The sequence below is a fragment of the Acinonyx jubatus genome, chromosome E1 (assembly GCF_027475565.1).
Source record: "Acinonyx jubatus isolate Ajub_Pintada_27869175 chromosome E1, VMU_Ajub_asm_v1.0, whole genome shotgun sequence".
Classification (NCBI taxonomy): domain Eukaryota; kingdom Metazoa; phylum Chordata; class Mammalia; order Carnivora; family Felidae; genus Acinonyx; species Acinonyx jubatus.
The window spans coordinates 11,005,720-11,022,825 of NC_069397.1; the positions used below are offsets into that span (position 1 = coordinate 11,005,720).

Genomic DNA, 17,106 nt, shown 5'->3' on the forward strand with positions numbered 1-17,106 from the left:
CTCTGACAGGCTGTATGAACCTGGGCAAGTGACTCCTCGTCTCTAAATCCGACTTCTGGTCTGTAAAGTGGAACATTAGTACCCATCTCAAATGGTAGTTGTGAGAACGAAACACAGTCGTGTGTGTGTTAAGGAGACTGCACATCCGTAGTCGGGGTCTCAGTTTCCAAGCTGAAGGGCCTACTGGTCCGTGTCGGGAGATGGGGCATGTGTAGTTACTCAGGCAAGGCCAGGCCATCAGGGCCTGTGAGATAGGGAATCCTGGACACCTGGTGCCATCCCCAGGCTCCCTGCTGGGCCACCTTCCAAGAAATAGCAGGTGCAGGGGAAAATGGGGCAGCCTCTAGTAAGTCCGTTTCTGGCTCTTTTCTGACACAGCCTAGTGGGGCGCTGGTGCTGGTGCTGGTGGTAGGAAGGCAACTACAGGTGGTGAGAAAGTGGCCAGTGGGCAAGGCTGTGGTCAGGTGGCCTGGGCTCCTGCTCCAGTCCTGCCTGGGCCATACTGTGTGAACGCCTGCGCAGGGCCTCCTTTCCTGCATGATGAGCAATTAGCCTGTGAAGGCTTGGGCTCTTACAAAGCCCAGCACCCACCCCTAAACTGCCCTCTAACAGGGCATTGGACTCTCGCACACCTGCTTGACAGAGAGGTTACCATCTCAATAAGGAGAAAAACTCCCAGCGTCTCCTCTGTGGAGCCCAGCTCCCCTCACCCAGGCAAAAATGAGGCTCATCTCTTCTCTAGGTCTCAACAACCCCTCCCATCCCAGGCACCTCATCCAAAACTTCCATGTGCTCCTTCCTGACTTCTAGAGCCAGAGCCCTCACCTCTCCGAGCCTCACAAGAGAAAGCAGACTCTGGAGCCAGCGTGCCTGTGTTTGAATCTTGGCTAGGCTTAGTGGTCACCTGCTTCATTTCTGTGGGCCTCAGTTTTCCCATATATGAGATGGCAAAAATAGTACCAACTAACTGGGGGTACTTGGAGGGTTAAATGCGTCAGTATATGTACAATGCCTGGTGCAGAGTAAAAACTTGGTAAGAATGAGCTTTTTAAAGAAAAAAATTACTCCCCACCCCAGACATCTATTTGTATCTTATGCTGGCCCCAACGATGACCACTTAGAAGGTATTTGCTCTAACACTTCTGTCAGTGTTTCCAGTTTCCAAAGAAGGGAGTAGAGGCTCACAGAGGGCAAGGAGCTTGCAAAAGGCCACACAGCTAATCAGCAAACGTGGACTTTGAACACAGGCCTCTCTGGCTGTACAGCCTGGGTCTTCAACTACCAAGCCAAGATTCTCTCAATAGGCTTGTGGGTTCTGGGCAGCGGAGGCACCCCGAGGCAGGGAGGGGAGTATCTGGACACCAGAACCTTACCAAGTCTAGCCTATTGTTGCACACAGGGGTAGCAATGAAGTCCTTCTGGTTACTTTTTGGTGCCCAAATAAGGCACATCCTGTCACACCCATCTGGGACCTCAAGCCTTTACCAGTTGACTGTCTCAGACTCCCATGCCACCTAGACATTTCTCCTTTATTGTTCTCACCACACACTAGTCTGGGAACCCTGAGGCTTGGTCCCTTCGCTCTGGATCTCCCCACACTTACCTGGAGTTCCTGTCTTTCTGGGTCCTGGCCCAGACAGAGGGGCCTAGGACGCCTGGGGAACACAGCAGGGGCTGACTCTTCTGTCACCCCCAACTCTCTCCACTCTGCCTTGTGGGGATTGTTACCTCCTTTTACAAGGGCCTGAATTGCTGATGCTATCATGAGTCTCCAGAACAGCTATTAAAAGCATGAGCCATGGGGCACCTGGATGGCTCAGTTGGTTAAGCATCCAACTTCGGCTCCGGTCATGATCTTGCGGTTCGTGAGTTTCTGCCTTGCATCGGGCTCTCTGCTGTCAGCGCAGAGCCTGTTTCAGATCGTCTCTCTCCCTCTCTGCCCCTCCCCTGTTCTCTCTCTCTCTCTCTCAAAAATAAATAAACATTAAAAAAAAAAAAAAAAAAAAAAAAAAAACCACGAGCCTTATGTCTTAAGCCCCAGGTCCTGAAATCCAAAAGCTCTGGTGTTCTGGTTATCCAGTGCCATGTACCAGGCCACCCCCAAAACTCAGACTTCAGTCACCTGTCCAGCTCACCAACCTGCAGTCTGGCCAGGGCTGGGCTGAGAGGCTCCTCTCTGTCCCATGCGTACCAGCAGGACATCTCAACCTCAAGGAGCCACTTCCAAAGGGCCTCACTCACATGGCCCACCTGTATTCTGAAGCCCACAAGGCCTCTCGCCTCTCACCTGGGCAGAGTGACTGTGGCAGGGGCAGCCCGATGGATAACTCACTCTTTCTGCCTCCTCTTTTCCACTTGCCCCATGTTCCCAATCAGCTATATGCACTGGACTCCTCACGTCGGGGCCAGGCTGCTTTCTGGGGAAGCCAGCCTGCCGGGTGAAGGTGGGACAGTCCTGCGGTATGGGCGTGAAGGGCTGTTCCTTGACCTTTCCTGTCTCGGGACAGCCGGATCGATCCCCCAGAGATAACAACTCCTCCGCACTTGTCATCACCAGCAGTGTCTGCACCACAGAGTTTCCCAGCTGATGCTACAGTAGCTTCCCCCCTACTTTGGTCTCCCTGTCCCCTACATTCACTCTGCTCTGTGGCCGGGATGATCTTTTCAAAGTATGATCTGAGCAGATTCCCCCGTCTCCCACTGAAAAACCTTTGAAGGCTCCTCGTGACTCTTGGGATGAAATCGCACATCCCTAGTGTAGTCTGCAAGCCTTACTCGGTACCCCCTGCCGGCCTCTTCAGCCTCAAGTCCTCCACTGGTGATGTCCCCTCCAGGGTTTCTGCACATGCTGTTCCCTCCCCTCATCAGCTAGCTAGCTCCCACTCCCAGATTTTGTCGTGGCGTATGGTTCTTTAACTGTGAGCAACTCCCAGGGCTTGGCAGCTGTCTAGGACACAGTAGGTGCTTAATAGGTACTGATAGAGAGGCACCTGGGTGGCTCCGTCGGTTAAACGGCCGACTTCGGCTCAGATCATGATCTTGTGGTTTGTGAGTTAGAGCCCCGCATCGGGCTCTGTGCTGCCAGCTTGGAGCCTGGAGGCTGTTGCGGATTCTGTGTCTTCTTCCCTCTCTCTCTGCCCCTCCCCTGCTCATGCTCTGTCTCTCTCTCTCTCTCTCTCTCCAAAATAAAATAAACATTAAAAAAAATTAAGGGGCGCCTGGGTGGCTCAGTTGGTTAAGAGTATGACTTCAGCTCAGGTCAAGATCTCACGGTCCATGGGTTCAAGCCCCGTGTCGGGCTCTGTGCTGACAGCTCAGAGCCTGGAGCCTGCCTCAGATTCTGTGTCTCCCTCTCTCTCTCTGCCCCTCCCCCCTACTCACATTCTGTCTCGCAAAAATGAATAAATGTTAAAAACATTTTTTTAAATTAAAAAAATAGGTATTGATGGAATAAATAAATCCTTCCTCGGGCACCGTGGCTCCAGCTACTTATGCCCTCACATACTTACCAGGCCTTCTTCTCCCGAGACTAGTGCTTCCCTCCTTCACAAGTTCCCCAAAGCACCAACACTTTCCATCAACATTTATTTATTCTTTCATTCATGTAACAAGCATTTTTCAAGTGCCTACTCTGTGATAGGCATTGTCCTAGGCTCTGGGGGATACAGTAGAGAACAAACACTGTTTTTGCCGTTTGGAATGTTCATTCCCCTCCCCTCCATCTATTCTTAAACTCCTACCCATCCTTCAAAACCCAACCCCAATGTCCCATTCTTTGGGAAGCCTTTCCCAGACTTCTTCCTCCCCAACCCTGACATAAAACTTCTCTCTCCCTCCACTACACCACTCTCAAAACTTGTGTGACCCATCCAATGACGGGGGACTGGGCTGGGGCTACCTAAGGAGTATGGAGTTGGGGGACAGGGCTCTGAAGGGAGAGGAAAGGACAGAGGTCTCTGCAGGAAGCTCTGTTCAGGGGCAGTGAGCCAGGGGCACAGCTGGGCCTCCAATTCCTGCCTCCTTCCTTAGGCTTCTTTTCCAGCTCCTCAGCCAACTGGCTGGAGAGAGGAATGGCCGCCAGGCACACGTTTTTGCATAGAAATGACCAAGGGTCACAAATCCCAGCTGAGCGGCTGCGTGGGGAGCATTCAAGGAGAACGCACGAGGGGCTGAGACGTGGACGTGGTGCAGATTTGAGCATCAGAACGTGGGTAAGCCACACACGAAGTCCAATTTGACTGGGCCATTGGTGTGGGGCTCCTCTAGCACAGGTGGGAGTCAGGGGCGGGGCCCACAGTGGGTATGTGACAGAGGGCCCCACAGCCCCGCCTTTGGAAGTTCCTCCTGTTATCTGACCCAAGTTTGCACACTGCAATTCCATCCCAACTCTGCATCTGTCATTTCAGGTGCCCGGGGACTTGGGTCATTCCTGCTACCACCTCTTGGTCTCTCCTCCACCAAGGGTCTGGCCCCTTACAGGGGTCACTGGCCCAGAGAGGCCCGGTAACTCCCCTGGGGCCACACAGCAAGCCTTCTGGCAGAGGGCAGCTGGAGGGCTGGGGGCCGGGTCAGAGTAGCGTAATCTCGCTGGGGGGCAGCGTAAGCCGCTTCTCCCGGGCACTGAGCAGGTTCTCCACGTGCACAGCCACCACTCGACACAGCTCCAGGCCCTGCAGGAGAGACCGTGAGAGTCCACGCACCCGCCGACGCTTCCCCGGCTCTCGCCTCGGGGTGAGGACCAGTGGCTCCCACCTTTGTCCCCACCTCCCCCAGGGTCCCGGGAGGCGTGTGGGGAGCCGGAAGGGAGAATTGTTGGGTTAATAGGCTGGAAGCGGTAAGGAAGCAGGAGATCAAGTGCCTCTGGTTTGCTTCTGGCCTTGCCGAGTGTGATCTGTGTGACCTGGGGCCAGTAGGGTCCCAGTTTACCAGGGCTTGCTTGCCTCACAGGTTGTGGTGAGGATTCCGTGAGATTTTATTACGTGTAAAGCCTTTAAAAATTAAAAAATCTTACTCTAGTCAATGAGTGGTAAGTTTCTAACTATGCGTTGCCACGGTCAACACGGGCACCCACAGCCTAGAATAAGCGGTGGCCCAGCCTCAGGGCTCCTGGATGGGGTACGGAGTAAGAGGCAGAAGAAAATTATGGCAAATCCACCCGCGTGTGGTTTTCAGACCCAGGTGGGGGTGGGATCCCCGCAGGGACTTCCGGGGGCAGGGGGCACAGGGGCTGCTCAGAGAGAAGGTAAGCATAAAGGGCAGCACTCACTGAGCTGTAACTGTCCTGACAGCTTCTGGGATCTTACCCCTTCTAGTCCGCACCGTGTCCCTATGAGGCAGACACTTTTAGACTCCATTCCACCGGCGAGGAAACTGAGGACACGGCCATGAAGCCACTTGCCCCAGACCTCACATCTGGTAGCTGATGGGGACCTGAACCCAGGTAGCAGGAGGCCCAAGGCCACACTCCCAAGTGCTCCGTGCTGACTTCAGCGGTGTCTGCCCCACCCCGGAGGGGCCACCTCTCGTAATGAGATCAGAGTACGTATGATGGGCGTCCTCTGCTCCAGTCAGTCCTCCAGCCAACCCTGCCACCCACGTGCTACGATGCCAGGCCTTACTGGGATTGTTGCACATTTGACAGGGGTGCAAGCTGAAGCTCAAGAAGAAGTGGGGCGGGTGGACCTCAGATCCCTTGGGATCCCTTCAAGGGGTAGCCTGTCAGAGGTGGGCCACACGGGGACCTAGGACTGTCGGCTGCACTGCTGCTATACTCAGACATCACCTCCTCTTAGAAGCCCTCGCTGATTACATGCCAGATAGCTCAGCTATACCTTTCTCAGCACTGACCACGGTTTACTGAAGAGATTCTTTGACCTGGGGCTCCATGAGGGTCAGGGCTGAGGGGGTCTCAGTCACTTCGGTATCCCTACAGCCAGTGCAGGGCCTGCTATGTAGAGATGTTCAATGGTTATGTGTTGAAGGAATGTGTCCCCCCCCCAACCTCGAACATGCCAAAGGCAGGGGCAGAAGTGGCAGCAGTGGGGTCTGCAAGGAAGTAGAAAAGCCAAAAAGGCCTCCTCCAACCATCCATCCAACTATCCACTTACTAAGCATTTACTACAGGCTCATTGCTGTGCTATGGACACAACACGGACAAAACAGACACAGCTCTGGCCTCTTGGGGCTGGCGTTCTGGTGGGGGAGACATAATATGTAAGCAAATAACTGATCTGCAAGCCATAATGAGGTCTACCAAGGTGGAGATAGTGATATATCAGGGAGGAGGCTCAGGAAAGCTTCTGGAAAGAGTGATGTCTGTGCTGAAACTCAAATAAAGGGAAGGAGGGAGGGAGCCCTGTAACGAGCCAGGGAAGAGCACTCGGGTGGAGGGAACAGTGAGTAGAAAGGGTCTGGGGCAGAGAGGGGAGGGCAAGCTTGGCAACAGGGAGCTGGAAGAGGCTATGGCTGTGAGCAGAGGGGAGGGGGTGAGAGCAGAGGCCAGAGAGGTGAGGAGAGGAGGGGACAGGGATGGAAAGGACCTCTAGGGCAGGGCCTGAGTCCCTGGGAAGGTTCCAAGGTAAGGTGGAGAGGCCTGTTGGTCTCCGCGGGGAGAGGACGAGGGGTCAGAGCAGGAGACAGACAGATGAGGGCTGTCACGGCAGATGCGGTTTTCTCAGGGCCAGAAAGGGTGCCGGAGGGAGGGCTCAGACTCAGCAACATTTAGAGGTCATCCAGGAGAGGGGGCAGCAGAAAAAGGAGCCCAAGAAAGAGCAGAAGGTAGGTCTGCTGTGCCGGGAGCTCAGAGAGGAGGGTTCTGGGATGCAGGCTAGGCCAGAACGTAAGGCCAGGGTGGGTGGTGAGCTTGGCAGAAGTGGGATTGGGGCGTGGCAGGAAGCAGACCGGGGAGCTCGGTCCTGAGCTGCAGGCTCTCCAAGGGGCACAGGGAGCCAAAAGGGCTCTGTTGTGTCCCTCAGAGGCAGGGCTGGGGCGGTGGGAGTTCCTCCCTCTTGCCCTGAGAAGTCAGCCCCTCCAAGGCAGGCCCTCGCGTGGGGGCTGATCCTAGGCCCAGGTCTTGAGGGGGTGTGGGAGGCTGGCAAGGGCAGCTGTGCATAGGCCCTAGCCCTGATCCCACCTGTCCCTCGGCTTCAGTCTTCTCTCTCAATGGGGTGCGAACTCTCACTCCAGGGGTATGAGACTTGGAAAGGAGCCTGTCAGTCATGCTTTTTAAGGAGCAGCCATTAATTGCTGCGAATATGGGAAGGTACAGGGCAGGTGGACCTGAGTTTCCTTGTCTATCACACGGGGACTCCCCCTCCCTCCCTTCAAACCCAGACCCCACCATCCATCTTCCAAGCCTCAGTCCATGTGAACTTCCTCAAACTTCCCGTGTCTCTGCCTCTCAACAACCCTCTATGGCTGGCTCTCTAGTGCCCTCAGGAGAATGCCCCAGATTCTTAGCTTGGCATTTAAGGACTTTCAAGACCTCCGCTGCCCTGCCCGTGTCTCCCCTGCTCCCCATCAAACTCCTCAATATACTGCAAATAACCTAGGCCCTTCCTTCCCTGCCAAGACGCCTCACTGGGAGACCACCCTAATGACCTGCAGTTCTGTGCTCAGTTGGGTTAGATCTGTCCCCAGCACTGGGCTGGACGCTGTCTGGGGCACGGTCAGGACCTGACCTACTATAGAGCCAGGCCCAGCGGAGAGCCTGGTGAGTGGAATGAAGGGAGGGGCCGGGTGACAAGGCCTGGGTGCCGGGGCTGGGTCACCTGCTCCAGCTGTAGCTGCATGGTGCGCTGGGCTGTCACATCCCCCAGGGCGATCTCCACATACGGGTAGCTGGAGCTGGCCGTGGGTCGCTGGGTCCGCGTGGACTGGATCTCCTTTAGGGGGAATTTCACCATCAGCTCCTGGAGGGGGAGGGAAGGAGACAGGCTTGTGGGTGGGACAGTCTCACCCCTGCTTGCCTCTCCCCTGAGATCACATCAGCAGGAGGCAAGTCTCGGCTGGAGTAGCAGTTCCCCAGCAACTTGCTGGGTGACCTGGGGCAAGTCGCTTTACCTCTCTGGACTTCAACAAACACTAACAGCGTGCCAGGCACTGTCCTGAATGCTTGGGATCTGAGGGTGAGTAAATGCCAGTGGTGCCCTGACCCTCACATCAAAGCTGCTTCTTAGCACCTGCCTCTCTTTGTCTGGAGCTTTCTTTCTGCCCCCAGGAGCAAACTCGGAGCACACGCAGGGAAAGCCAGAGCGATGAGAGTTAATGCCTTGATTAATGACAGAGGGCGACACGGCAGGGAGATACCCCAGCTGCCTCGCCCCCAGAACAGAGAGCATCCTCCAAGGGCGCGTTCCATGCTATCTCCTAGGCCCCCAGCTCAACTGAGCGCCAGTCCCCACAGGGGCCACTTGCTGCTAACACATTCTTCCAGACAGTGCGTTCCCAAGGTGTGGGAGGGGTCCCTTCCTGGTCTCACTTCCTCACTCCAGCATCTCCTAGAATCACCTCCAAATAAAGTCCTAACCCCCAGCCCCTCAGAATGTGACTGTGTTTGGAGGCAGGGCCTTTCAAGAGGAAATGAAGTTGAAATGGGGGCGGTCAGGGTGGGCTCAATTCAAACCTGACCGGTGTCCTTACGAGAAGAGGAAGACATCAAGGGTATGCACATAGAGAAAGGGCCACGTGAGGACACAGGGAGAAGGCGGCCATCTACGGGCCAAGGAAAGAGGCCTCAGAGGAAACCATCCCTGTCAGCACCTTGGTCCCCCACTTCCGGCCTCCAGACCAGTGAGAAATGAATGTCTGCTGCTGGAGCCCCCGGTCTGCGGACCTTGGTCACAGCAGCCTGAGCAGATTGTGCGCCGTTGGAGCGCTTTTCACGGTTGACCTTTCACCTTCACCACAGCCCCGTGGGGCGGGCACCACTATCCCCATGTTCCAGATGGACAAGTGAGGCTCGTGGTGGGGAAGAGATGTTGCCTGAGGTCACGCAGCCACACAGCTCGCCCGCCCCCCGGAAGGCAGTGCGGCTCAGAGGAGAGGGGGACGAGGGGCAGGGCCAGGCTCAGGCCACTCACATGGGTCTCGGTGCTGAGGAAGTTGAGGCCGTTCTGGTTGACGGCAAGGATGCAGGGGGCCGGCACGGCCACGTTGCTGCAGCTCTGGACGAAGAAGAAGGAGGAGCCGAACATGGGTAAGGCGCTGAGGAGGCCTGGTGTGGGGAGAGGGGGGTGGTCGGTCAGGGCAGCGGCCAGGGCCAGACTGCAGTCTGAGTTTCCCCCGGCTGTGTCCAGCGTATGGGTCCTCGCCCCGGGGCTCCCCCCACCTCTCCAGCCGCCCCAGCTGCCCAGGGCCACCCAGAGCCTAGGTGCTGCCTTGATGGCAATTTTAGAAAAATGTTCTGTCCAGGCAGGCGCTCAGCTTGGCTGGCACCGAAAATGCCTTGGTGCGAAGAAAAAGGTGCCTCCGTCCCCACCCTCCGGGCCCCCTCATCAGTAGAGCACCCCGTGATGATCTCCCCCGGCCCCAGACTCTTACCCAGAAACTGGGCACGGGCCTGGTGGGGGCTGAGCGCCTGCGTCTGCTGCCGGTGCTGACCGACCAGGTTGAGCCAGGCCGAGCCAGCCATGGTGCGGTAGAGCTGGGCCGGGATGTAGTCCTGGACCTCTCGCCTGCACGTGGAGGGAAAAGCGATCCTGAGTGGCCACCACCACGCGTGCTCCGTGCAGGGCCTCAGCCCATCCTCACCGCGGGGCAGGGTTAGGCCAAATGGATGTGATCTTTGCACCCTCCCTGGAAGGCTAAATGCTGGCTGTCTAGTGCTCGCTCAGCATCTTGGGACACAGCAGGCGCTCCATAACCCTGGCTGGTACCACTAGGCTCCCTGTTTGGAGAAGAGGGAACTGAGGTTCTGAGAAGGTCCCCGACTAGTCCTCGGTCACACAGTGACTCGGTGAACTGGGGGGCCGAAGCTTGGACCCAAGGTGCGTCAGTCCTTTGTAGCCCCGATTCCCGAAGAGAAGCCCAGGCCACAGGGGTGAGACGCACAAGGGTGGGGGAAATAGCAGGGTAGGCAGAGCAACCACCAGCAGCTGGTCAGAGATGGGGCAGAGAAGCACTGGGTCCCAGGCTGGACCCCTAGGGCCATCAGACCCCCTACTCCAGTCCCTTCTCTCGGACACACGCTGGCTCTCTCGGGGAAGCCCCCTTTTGCCTCTTGGGGCATCTGAGAAACACCAACAGCAATGCCAGCCCATCCCAGCTGCCCTGGGCTACAGACTGGGGAAAGGTTGGGAGAAAGTCTGGGGAGCCTCCTTCCCCCAAGAGACCCCTGGGGCAACAGCTTTCCTTCTTTATACTGCTCGGGTAAAGGCCTGGCATCTGGACCTGGCCTCCCTAGGTTTGGATTCCAGTTCCCCACGATTTACTGGGTAAGCTTCAGTGAGCCCGATAACCTCTGTGAGCCTCAGTCTTCCCATCTGTAAAGGGGGAAAATACAGTGTAGTTGGGAAGATTACCTGAGGTAACGCAGGCAGAGTGCCTTCCAAAAAGGAAAACTCAGTGAGATTTTTGTTTTCCAGGACTGGGGTTATAGCTTTATGTGCTCCCTTGGCCTTTTGCTTAAAATTATAATAAAAAAAGAGCTTTACATATTGAGCACTTACTGTACTACGAGCTCCTGGACAGACACCGTACCTACGTCACCTTTACTATTATTCATCCCAGGGCTTCTCGAGGTGTGGCTGAGGGTCTGGGAGGTCAGAGCCACCTGCCTAATAATGCTAAGACATTATTTGGCCTTTTCCTCTCCCGTTCTCTCACAAATGTGCAGGAGAATTTGCCAGAGGCCACATGACATGTGAGATCCCTGCAGACTGAGTGCAAAAGCACATCTGAGAATCCAACGGCCTTCCGTTAAGCCAGCTGGTAAAGCGATCTGCAAAATGTAAAACCGTGCCACTCTTCTCACTGAATTCTTTTTGGAAAACACAGCTTTTTATAAGTTGGTTGCATTAATGCGTAATATGAATTTACGCTACTTGAGTTATCCTTACTGCTCACGTTATTACAACATACAATTATTTATGTTCGAGCATAATACATTAGACTTATACTTCAAATAAGAAATCAATATTTAAATAAATCAATTTCAACTTTGACGCGGGTAAGTATATTGATACCGCAGCCCACGTACATGAAAGCTCTTTGGGGTCCTATTTTTAAGGGAGTAAAAACATTCTGAGACCAAAAGTCTTAGGATGACCGATTCATCACCTCTTTGGGGACGTCGGCTTAAAGGCTGCCTGACGCCCCAGAATTTATTTAAGGAACCTCCTGTTGTCAGGGGTTGGGGTTGCTGTTGCAGGGGACACTGAGGTGAACGCTTCTGTGGCCACAGGGTGCGTGTATCTCAAAAGCTTTTTGATCATCCCGTTTTCTCTGAGCTATGAATACCAGCCAGAAGCAACCTATTGTGGAAGGAGGCCGAGTCCCAGCTCACGCTGCGAGGCTAAAGATTTCAGCCCCAGACCCAGGCCAGCCGCTCCTTCCCAGCCAGCTTCCCAGACACCGGTGCAAGAGTAGGGCCCAGGGCCTGAAGGATGGTGGGGGGCTGCGGGGGGAGGAGGCTGACAGCTGGGCAGGTGCTCACACGCTGGGCAGGTACGAGTGGTCCTTGGCCCGGTGCTGCAGCAAAGCCAGCTTGGACACTTGCTGCAACTGTTGGTCGCTGGGCCGGCTGGCCGGCACGCTGCTGAAGAGGCCCTTCAGATAGTCGGGCAGGACCTGTGGGGGAGAATTCCACAAGGGCCTGCAGGCAGGTATGCGCTCCTGCCTTCGTGAGGGGAAGGTGGGGACACGTGCAAGTTTAATAGTTCCAGTCCCACTGGCTTCGGGGCTGGGGCAGCCTGCCCCCTCCCTGGGCTTTGGGGAATAGGCACGTGAGGGTGAGCTGTGGGGGCCATGGCATTGAGGTCCCTGTGGGAGTCCCCACAGTGGCCAGGAAAGAGTGTCGTGGACACTCTTGAATGCATGCAGCATTCAGGAATGGCCAGGGGTCCGGGGTTTCTGAAAACGGGGCACGCACCAGTTGTGCATGCTGGGGAGCACCGCGAGACCCCGATACACTAGATCTGGGGCAGGACTAGAGGATCTGCATCCTCCCAAGTTCCCAAGGGATGCTGCTGGCCCGTAGGCCGCAGCTTCACTAACCCCGTGCCCGGCTGCACAGGGCTGGTCGTCCACAGCCACAGCATGAGGCCGTGAAGGCTGAGTGGCAGTATTCTGTACCTGGAATAGCGGAAGCTTTGGCACCAGCTCGACAAAAACGTGAGCCCTCTGTCCGATCCCTCCCACCAATGTGAGCACAGGAGGGGAGAACCCAGGTTTTGGAAACTCCATGGTCCTGCCTTACCTGAATCTCAAAAGGGAATAACACGAAGACAAAAATAACAATGCCAGCAAGAGCTGGTCAGGCGTTTAGACAAGGGACAGATCGTGCATTCAGAGGAGGAAGTCAGGAGGAAAGGGGAAGTCAGAGCCGCCTCGTGGAAGAGGTGCTGTTTGGGGCGGCCCTGGCAGCGAGGACTTAGGTGAGCACAAGTGCAGGAATCACAGGGCAGATGGAGCGATGGCAGGTGGAAAGGCCCACGAATTAGGTAGTGAGGGCGACATGGTCAGACCGCACCCAAGAGTCCATGCAAGGGAGCCTGGGCATCAGGCCTAGAAATGGGGCTGGAAACATGAAGGCACCAGATGCCAAGGCTGTGCAGTCTGACTTCACACGGGGGCGCCTGGGAGGTTCCAGAGCAGCACAGTGGACCACAGGCGCTGACCTGGTTGTAGTGCATGGTCACATATAGCTCATTCTCGAACTTGAGTGGCTGATCCCAGAGCACACGCCGGAACCAGAGCATGTAGCCACCGTCCACCTGCTCCATCTCCGAGGCCACGTCCAGGATGTAGGCACAGCGGCTGAGCGGGCACACGTGCTGGCCTGTGGAGAGCCGGGGGCGGGTGGACAGCCTATGTGCAGACCCCCGGCGAGGCCGCGGCCCCACTCCAGGACACGGAGTCCTCCCTAAAGCAGAGCGTGTTTGTGGAACAGGGTGCCCAGTGTTTGTGGAACGTCGATGACCAGGGACGGGAATAACTCCAGTCAAAGCTGCAGCCCACCGAGGTCTTGGAAAGTGCCCTGGGTTCTGCTCAAAGGAAGCCCGGCCCCCTCCCAGAGGACACTGGGGACAAGGAGAAGCACAACAGACTTCAGGTCATGAGACCAATGGGTGCCTTTCTCCAGAACTCCTTCAGGAGAGACCTCTCGCCGGGTTCCTGGAACGGGCGGAGGGTGGGGAGGACTGGGGCCTGCCAGTGAGGGGGATCTGAGTCTGTGAGGGACGTTTCAGTTTTTCCTTCTTGCGTTGACATTTCTGCTCCCCATTCCGTATCTTCAGTAACATCGTACTGAAGAAGGGACGTGTCATGACGATAAAGCCCAGACCCTTGAGGCCAATCTGCTGGGGTTTAAATCCCGACTGTGTGTGGGGCTCCCGGGTGGCTCAGTCGGTTGAGCGTCCGACTTCGGCTCAGGTCACAATCTCACAGTTAGTGAGTTCAAGCTCCGTGTGGGGCTCTGTGCTGACGGCTCGGAGCCTGGACCCTGCTTCAGATTCTGTGTCTCCCTTTCTCTCTGCCTCTCCCCTGCTCACACTCTCTCTCTTTCAAATTTAAAAAAAAAAAAAAAAAAGGAAAAAAAAAATAGGATATAAGCTCCCTGAGGGCAGGGCACACATGCTCCCGGCTGAACAGGCCCGAAAGGGCAGAGGCAGGAGTCAGGGAGGGCACAGTCCTCCATGAACTTCGGGTCTGGTAGGCAAGACAAACATACAGAGCTGGGGGTGCTTGGCGCACAGGAAATTTCTTACCCAAGGCAGCAAGGGCTTCCTGGAGGAAGTGGCATCTGACCTGGGCCTTACAAGGCCGGGCCCAGTGTGCTCAGTCCTCCTGACCGCTCACCTCGGTTGGTGACAACGAAGATGACGTACTCGCTGAAGGCCTCGGGGCGAGTCAGAGCCATCTCAGCACAGATTTCTTCCACCACGTCCAGGGCCACCTGCAGGAAGGAAGGTGAGGCTGTGCCAGCCAAGCTGATCTCTGTCCTCCTAGTCCACCCAGGCCCCGGGAGCCCAAGCACAGAGTTCCTCAGGCCCTCTGCAGGGACACAAAGGATCCTCTGAGGACTGCCAATCAGCCTCATGCAGGGAAGGAGCACCGTTTTTGGAGTCTGAGAGACTCAGGGTTCAAATTCTGCCTCTACAGTACGACTCTGAGCCAGGTCCACCCCAGAGGCTGAGGTGCCCCGACCCCTCCAGCACCTGCCTGCCAGAAACATTCCCTCACTTACGGTGCATGTTTTAATTTTGAGGTGGCGTTCAAGGCCTCCGGGGAGAAGAAAGAGCTGCCTCTTGGAACTGCGGCCCGCCTGGGACAAAGAGAAGGGAGGAGATGAGAGAGGCTAGGACTTGGGACCTGGGCCAGCAATTGTCCCCTGCCATGTTAGTCCCTGAGCCAAGGGGCTCTGGACAGGCTTGTGCAGGAACACTTGTGCACCTGGACCTGATAGGGCCTGACGGCACATCTCTGAGCAGTGAGTGCACACGGGGTCTCTGGACAGGGCTCATGTCTCACACTCATCCTGACGTGCCCCCACCCCCCACCCCCCACTCCACGCTCACCAGCATGGCCCGAAGCTCCATGCTGCTGGGGAGCTCCACGCGGCCACCGAAGCGCAAGGTTTTCTGCACGTTCTGCTCACAGGCCTTGGCAATCCCTACAGAAACAGGGAGTCAAGGCCTTGGCCGGGGTAGGCAGCGGGGCAAAGAGGCTCTTCTGGCCACCAGCCATGAGCCCACTGGCTTCTCTCCACAGCCTATGGGGCATTTACTCTCCTGTTTGGTAGCTGAGGAAGCAGCTCAGGGAGGGACGGTGATTTGCCCAAGGTTGGAGCTGGAGAGCTGGTTGAGGTTAAGAGCTGCATTCGAACCCACAGCTCACGTGGTTAAAGCCTTTTGGCTAGCCCACAGTCCCCTTGGCTGCCTAGGAGCCTTGGAAATAGCCGTCACCTGCAGCTGTTGACTGGCGGGGTATGTCCCCAACAGGCTGCGTGGCTATGGTAATGTGGTTGTGCCCCTGCCGGCTGAGACCCCCTTGCCAACCGCCCTCCCTCACTCAAGAGTCCAGGGCAGAAGATTCCACCAAGTTTCTCTGTTTCTCTGTATTAAATGTGCCCTCACCCTGCTCTGGGGAGGTCGAGGCAAGAGTTCTAGGGCACATTCTGCTGTCTTCATGGGTCTGGGAGCCCTGCCTCATGGAGCTGGGTCTATTCATCTTAGACTCTGGGAATGTTAACCAAATCAAAGAGGATGATTCATGGATTGCCTGGGTGGCTCTTTCAGGTAAGCGTCCGACTCTTGGTTTTGGCTCAGGTCGTGATCTCATGGGATTCATGGGATCGAGCTACACATAGGGCTCTGTGCTGACAGCACGGAGACTGCTTAGGATTCTTTCTCTCTCTCTTTCTCTCTCTCTCTGTGCCCCTCCCTTGCTGGTGTGCACGCTCTCAAAATAAATAAACTGAAAAAAAAAAAAAAAAGAGAGAGAAGGATTCAGAGGCAGACAAATTGAGGTTTCCTATCTTCTTCATGACTGCCATGAGGATCACAGAGCCCTAAACATTTTTAAGGGGAAATCCAGGGGTTGCTTCGGAAACAAGGGTGGGGGTAAGGCCGAGGACCGGCCCCTTCCCTCCATACTTTTAGAGTAGAGAGGCTGAGACCCTGCCACCAGCTGGGCCTCACCCCTGCCCAGACCCACCCAAGACCCTTGTTGATTTGCAATGGCCAGAGAAGCAGGGCCTCAGCCCATACTCCAGGCCCTGCCGCCTCCTTCCTTCTCCCACATGCCACACATTCCCACCTCTAGGCCTTTGCTCCTGCCACTCAGTCCACCTAGAAATCCCTTCCATGTGCTCACTACCCAGGGCCACACCTCCTCCAGGAAGCCTTCCCTGACATGCCACTCTCTGCGTTAGATCGGATAACCCATCACATCAGCCCCTGTGGGACCCCTGCAAATGTTTGGGGACAGAATTAATACTAGTAAACATGTGCATGTGAGGGACCAAGCCCTCTACGTTTCTGCGCGCTGCTGGCTTCCCAGCCAATCCCCATGAAGACAGGCCCCTCACCCTGGAAGGGCAGGCCCGGAGTCCGGCTCACATCTTGGAGGAAGCGAACAAGGTGTGGCTGGAGGACCTCGGAGCAGCTGTGGTAGGCAGCCACGATATACAGCAGCCTCCAGCCTCGCTGGCAGCTGTCCCTGCAGGAACACACACACAGGGACACACTGCGGGTGGCCACAGCCCTGGAGGGCCATGCCAGGAGTCTCCAGGACGGGGCTGGAGTTCTTTGGCTCTCGGGCAGCTCCTGTCTTGTGAGGATGCTCCTCCTTGGCCAGTGAGAGGAGGGCGGGTGGGCCCCAAAGCCATGCAGGAGGTACGATCTGCTCGGGAAGCCAGGGTGGGAGATAGGGAGAGTAGGAGATGAGGCCCTTGACGTGACACGCCGGACATGTACGCATGCGCGCGCGCGCACACACACACACACACACACACACACACACCCCACGAGGATTCCCCGGTAGAATCCCTCTGTGGAGGCTCCTGGGTGAAGGTCCTTGAAGGAGGGCAAGGGGGTGCCTGCTGGGACTGTGCAGAGTAGAGGTAGGGGAGGCCTGGGCATGTGAAGGGACAGGGGGATGTGCTGAGTGCTTCCAGAATTCCTGGGGGGATAGAGAGCAAGTGGGGGAGGTAGAGTAGACGGGGACAGGAGGATGGTTCTGGCGGTAACAAGAACATCACACACTGGGCACTTGCTGGGTGCTCATCCCGCAAGACACGGTAATTCACCTTCACACTGCCCTGGATGTGAGGCTTTCATCTGTGGGGACCTGCTGGTGTCTGGGGACGGCATTTGGGCTCCTTTAAGAAAACACTCACGCCTCCCTAGGTCACTGTGGTTGGGGGATGGGCATGGGAGCCAGGTCTGA

General features: G+C 56.3%; 1 protein-coding gene across 1 annotated transcript in view; it reads right to left on the reverse strand.

Annotated features, from left to right (window-relative positions):
- Positions 1–3,324: 3,324 nt before the first annotated feature.
- The window catches only part of MYO15A (myosin XVA), a 57,636-nt gene continuing 43,854 nt past the window's right edge, over positions 3,325–17,106 (reverse strand). The window contains exons 55-64 of the mRNA XM_053211919.1: positions 16,247–16,377; positions 14,736–14,830; positions 14,405–14,482; positions 14,017–14,113; positions 12,837–12,997; positions 11,654–11,787; positions 9,541–9,674; positions 9,081–9,214; positions 7,770–7,910; positions 3,325–4,670 (exon numbers count right to left, since the gene is read on the reverse strand). Of these exons, the coding sequence (XP_053067894.1) occupies positions 4,569–4,670; positions 7,770–7,910; positions 9,081–9,214; positions 9,541–9,674; positions 11,654–11,787; positions 12,837–12,997; positions 14,017–14,113; positions 14,405–14,482; positions 14,736–14,830; positions 16,247–16,377 (1,207 nt within the window). The 3' untranslated portion in view covers positions 3,325–4,568. The remainder of the gene's footprint in view (positions 4,671–7,769; positions 7,911–9,080; positions 9,215–9,540; positions 9,675–11,653; positions 11,788–12,836; positions 12,998–14,016; positions 14,114–14,404; positions 14,483–14,735; positions 14,831–16,246; positions 16,378–17,106) is intronic.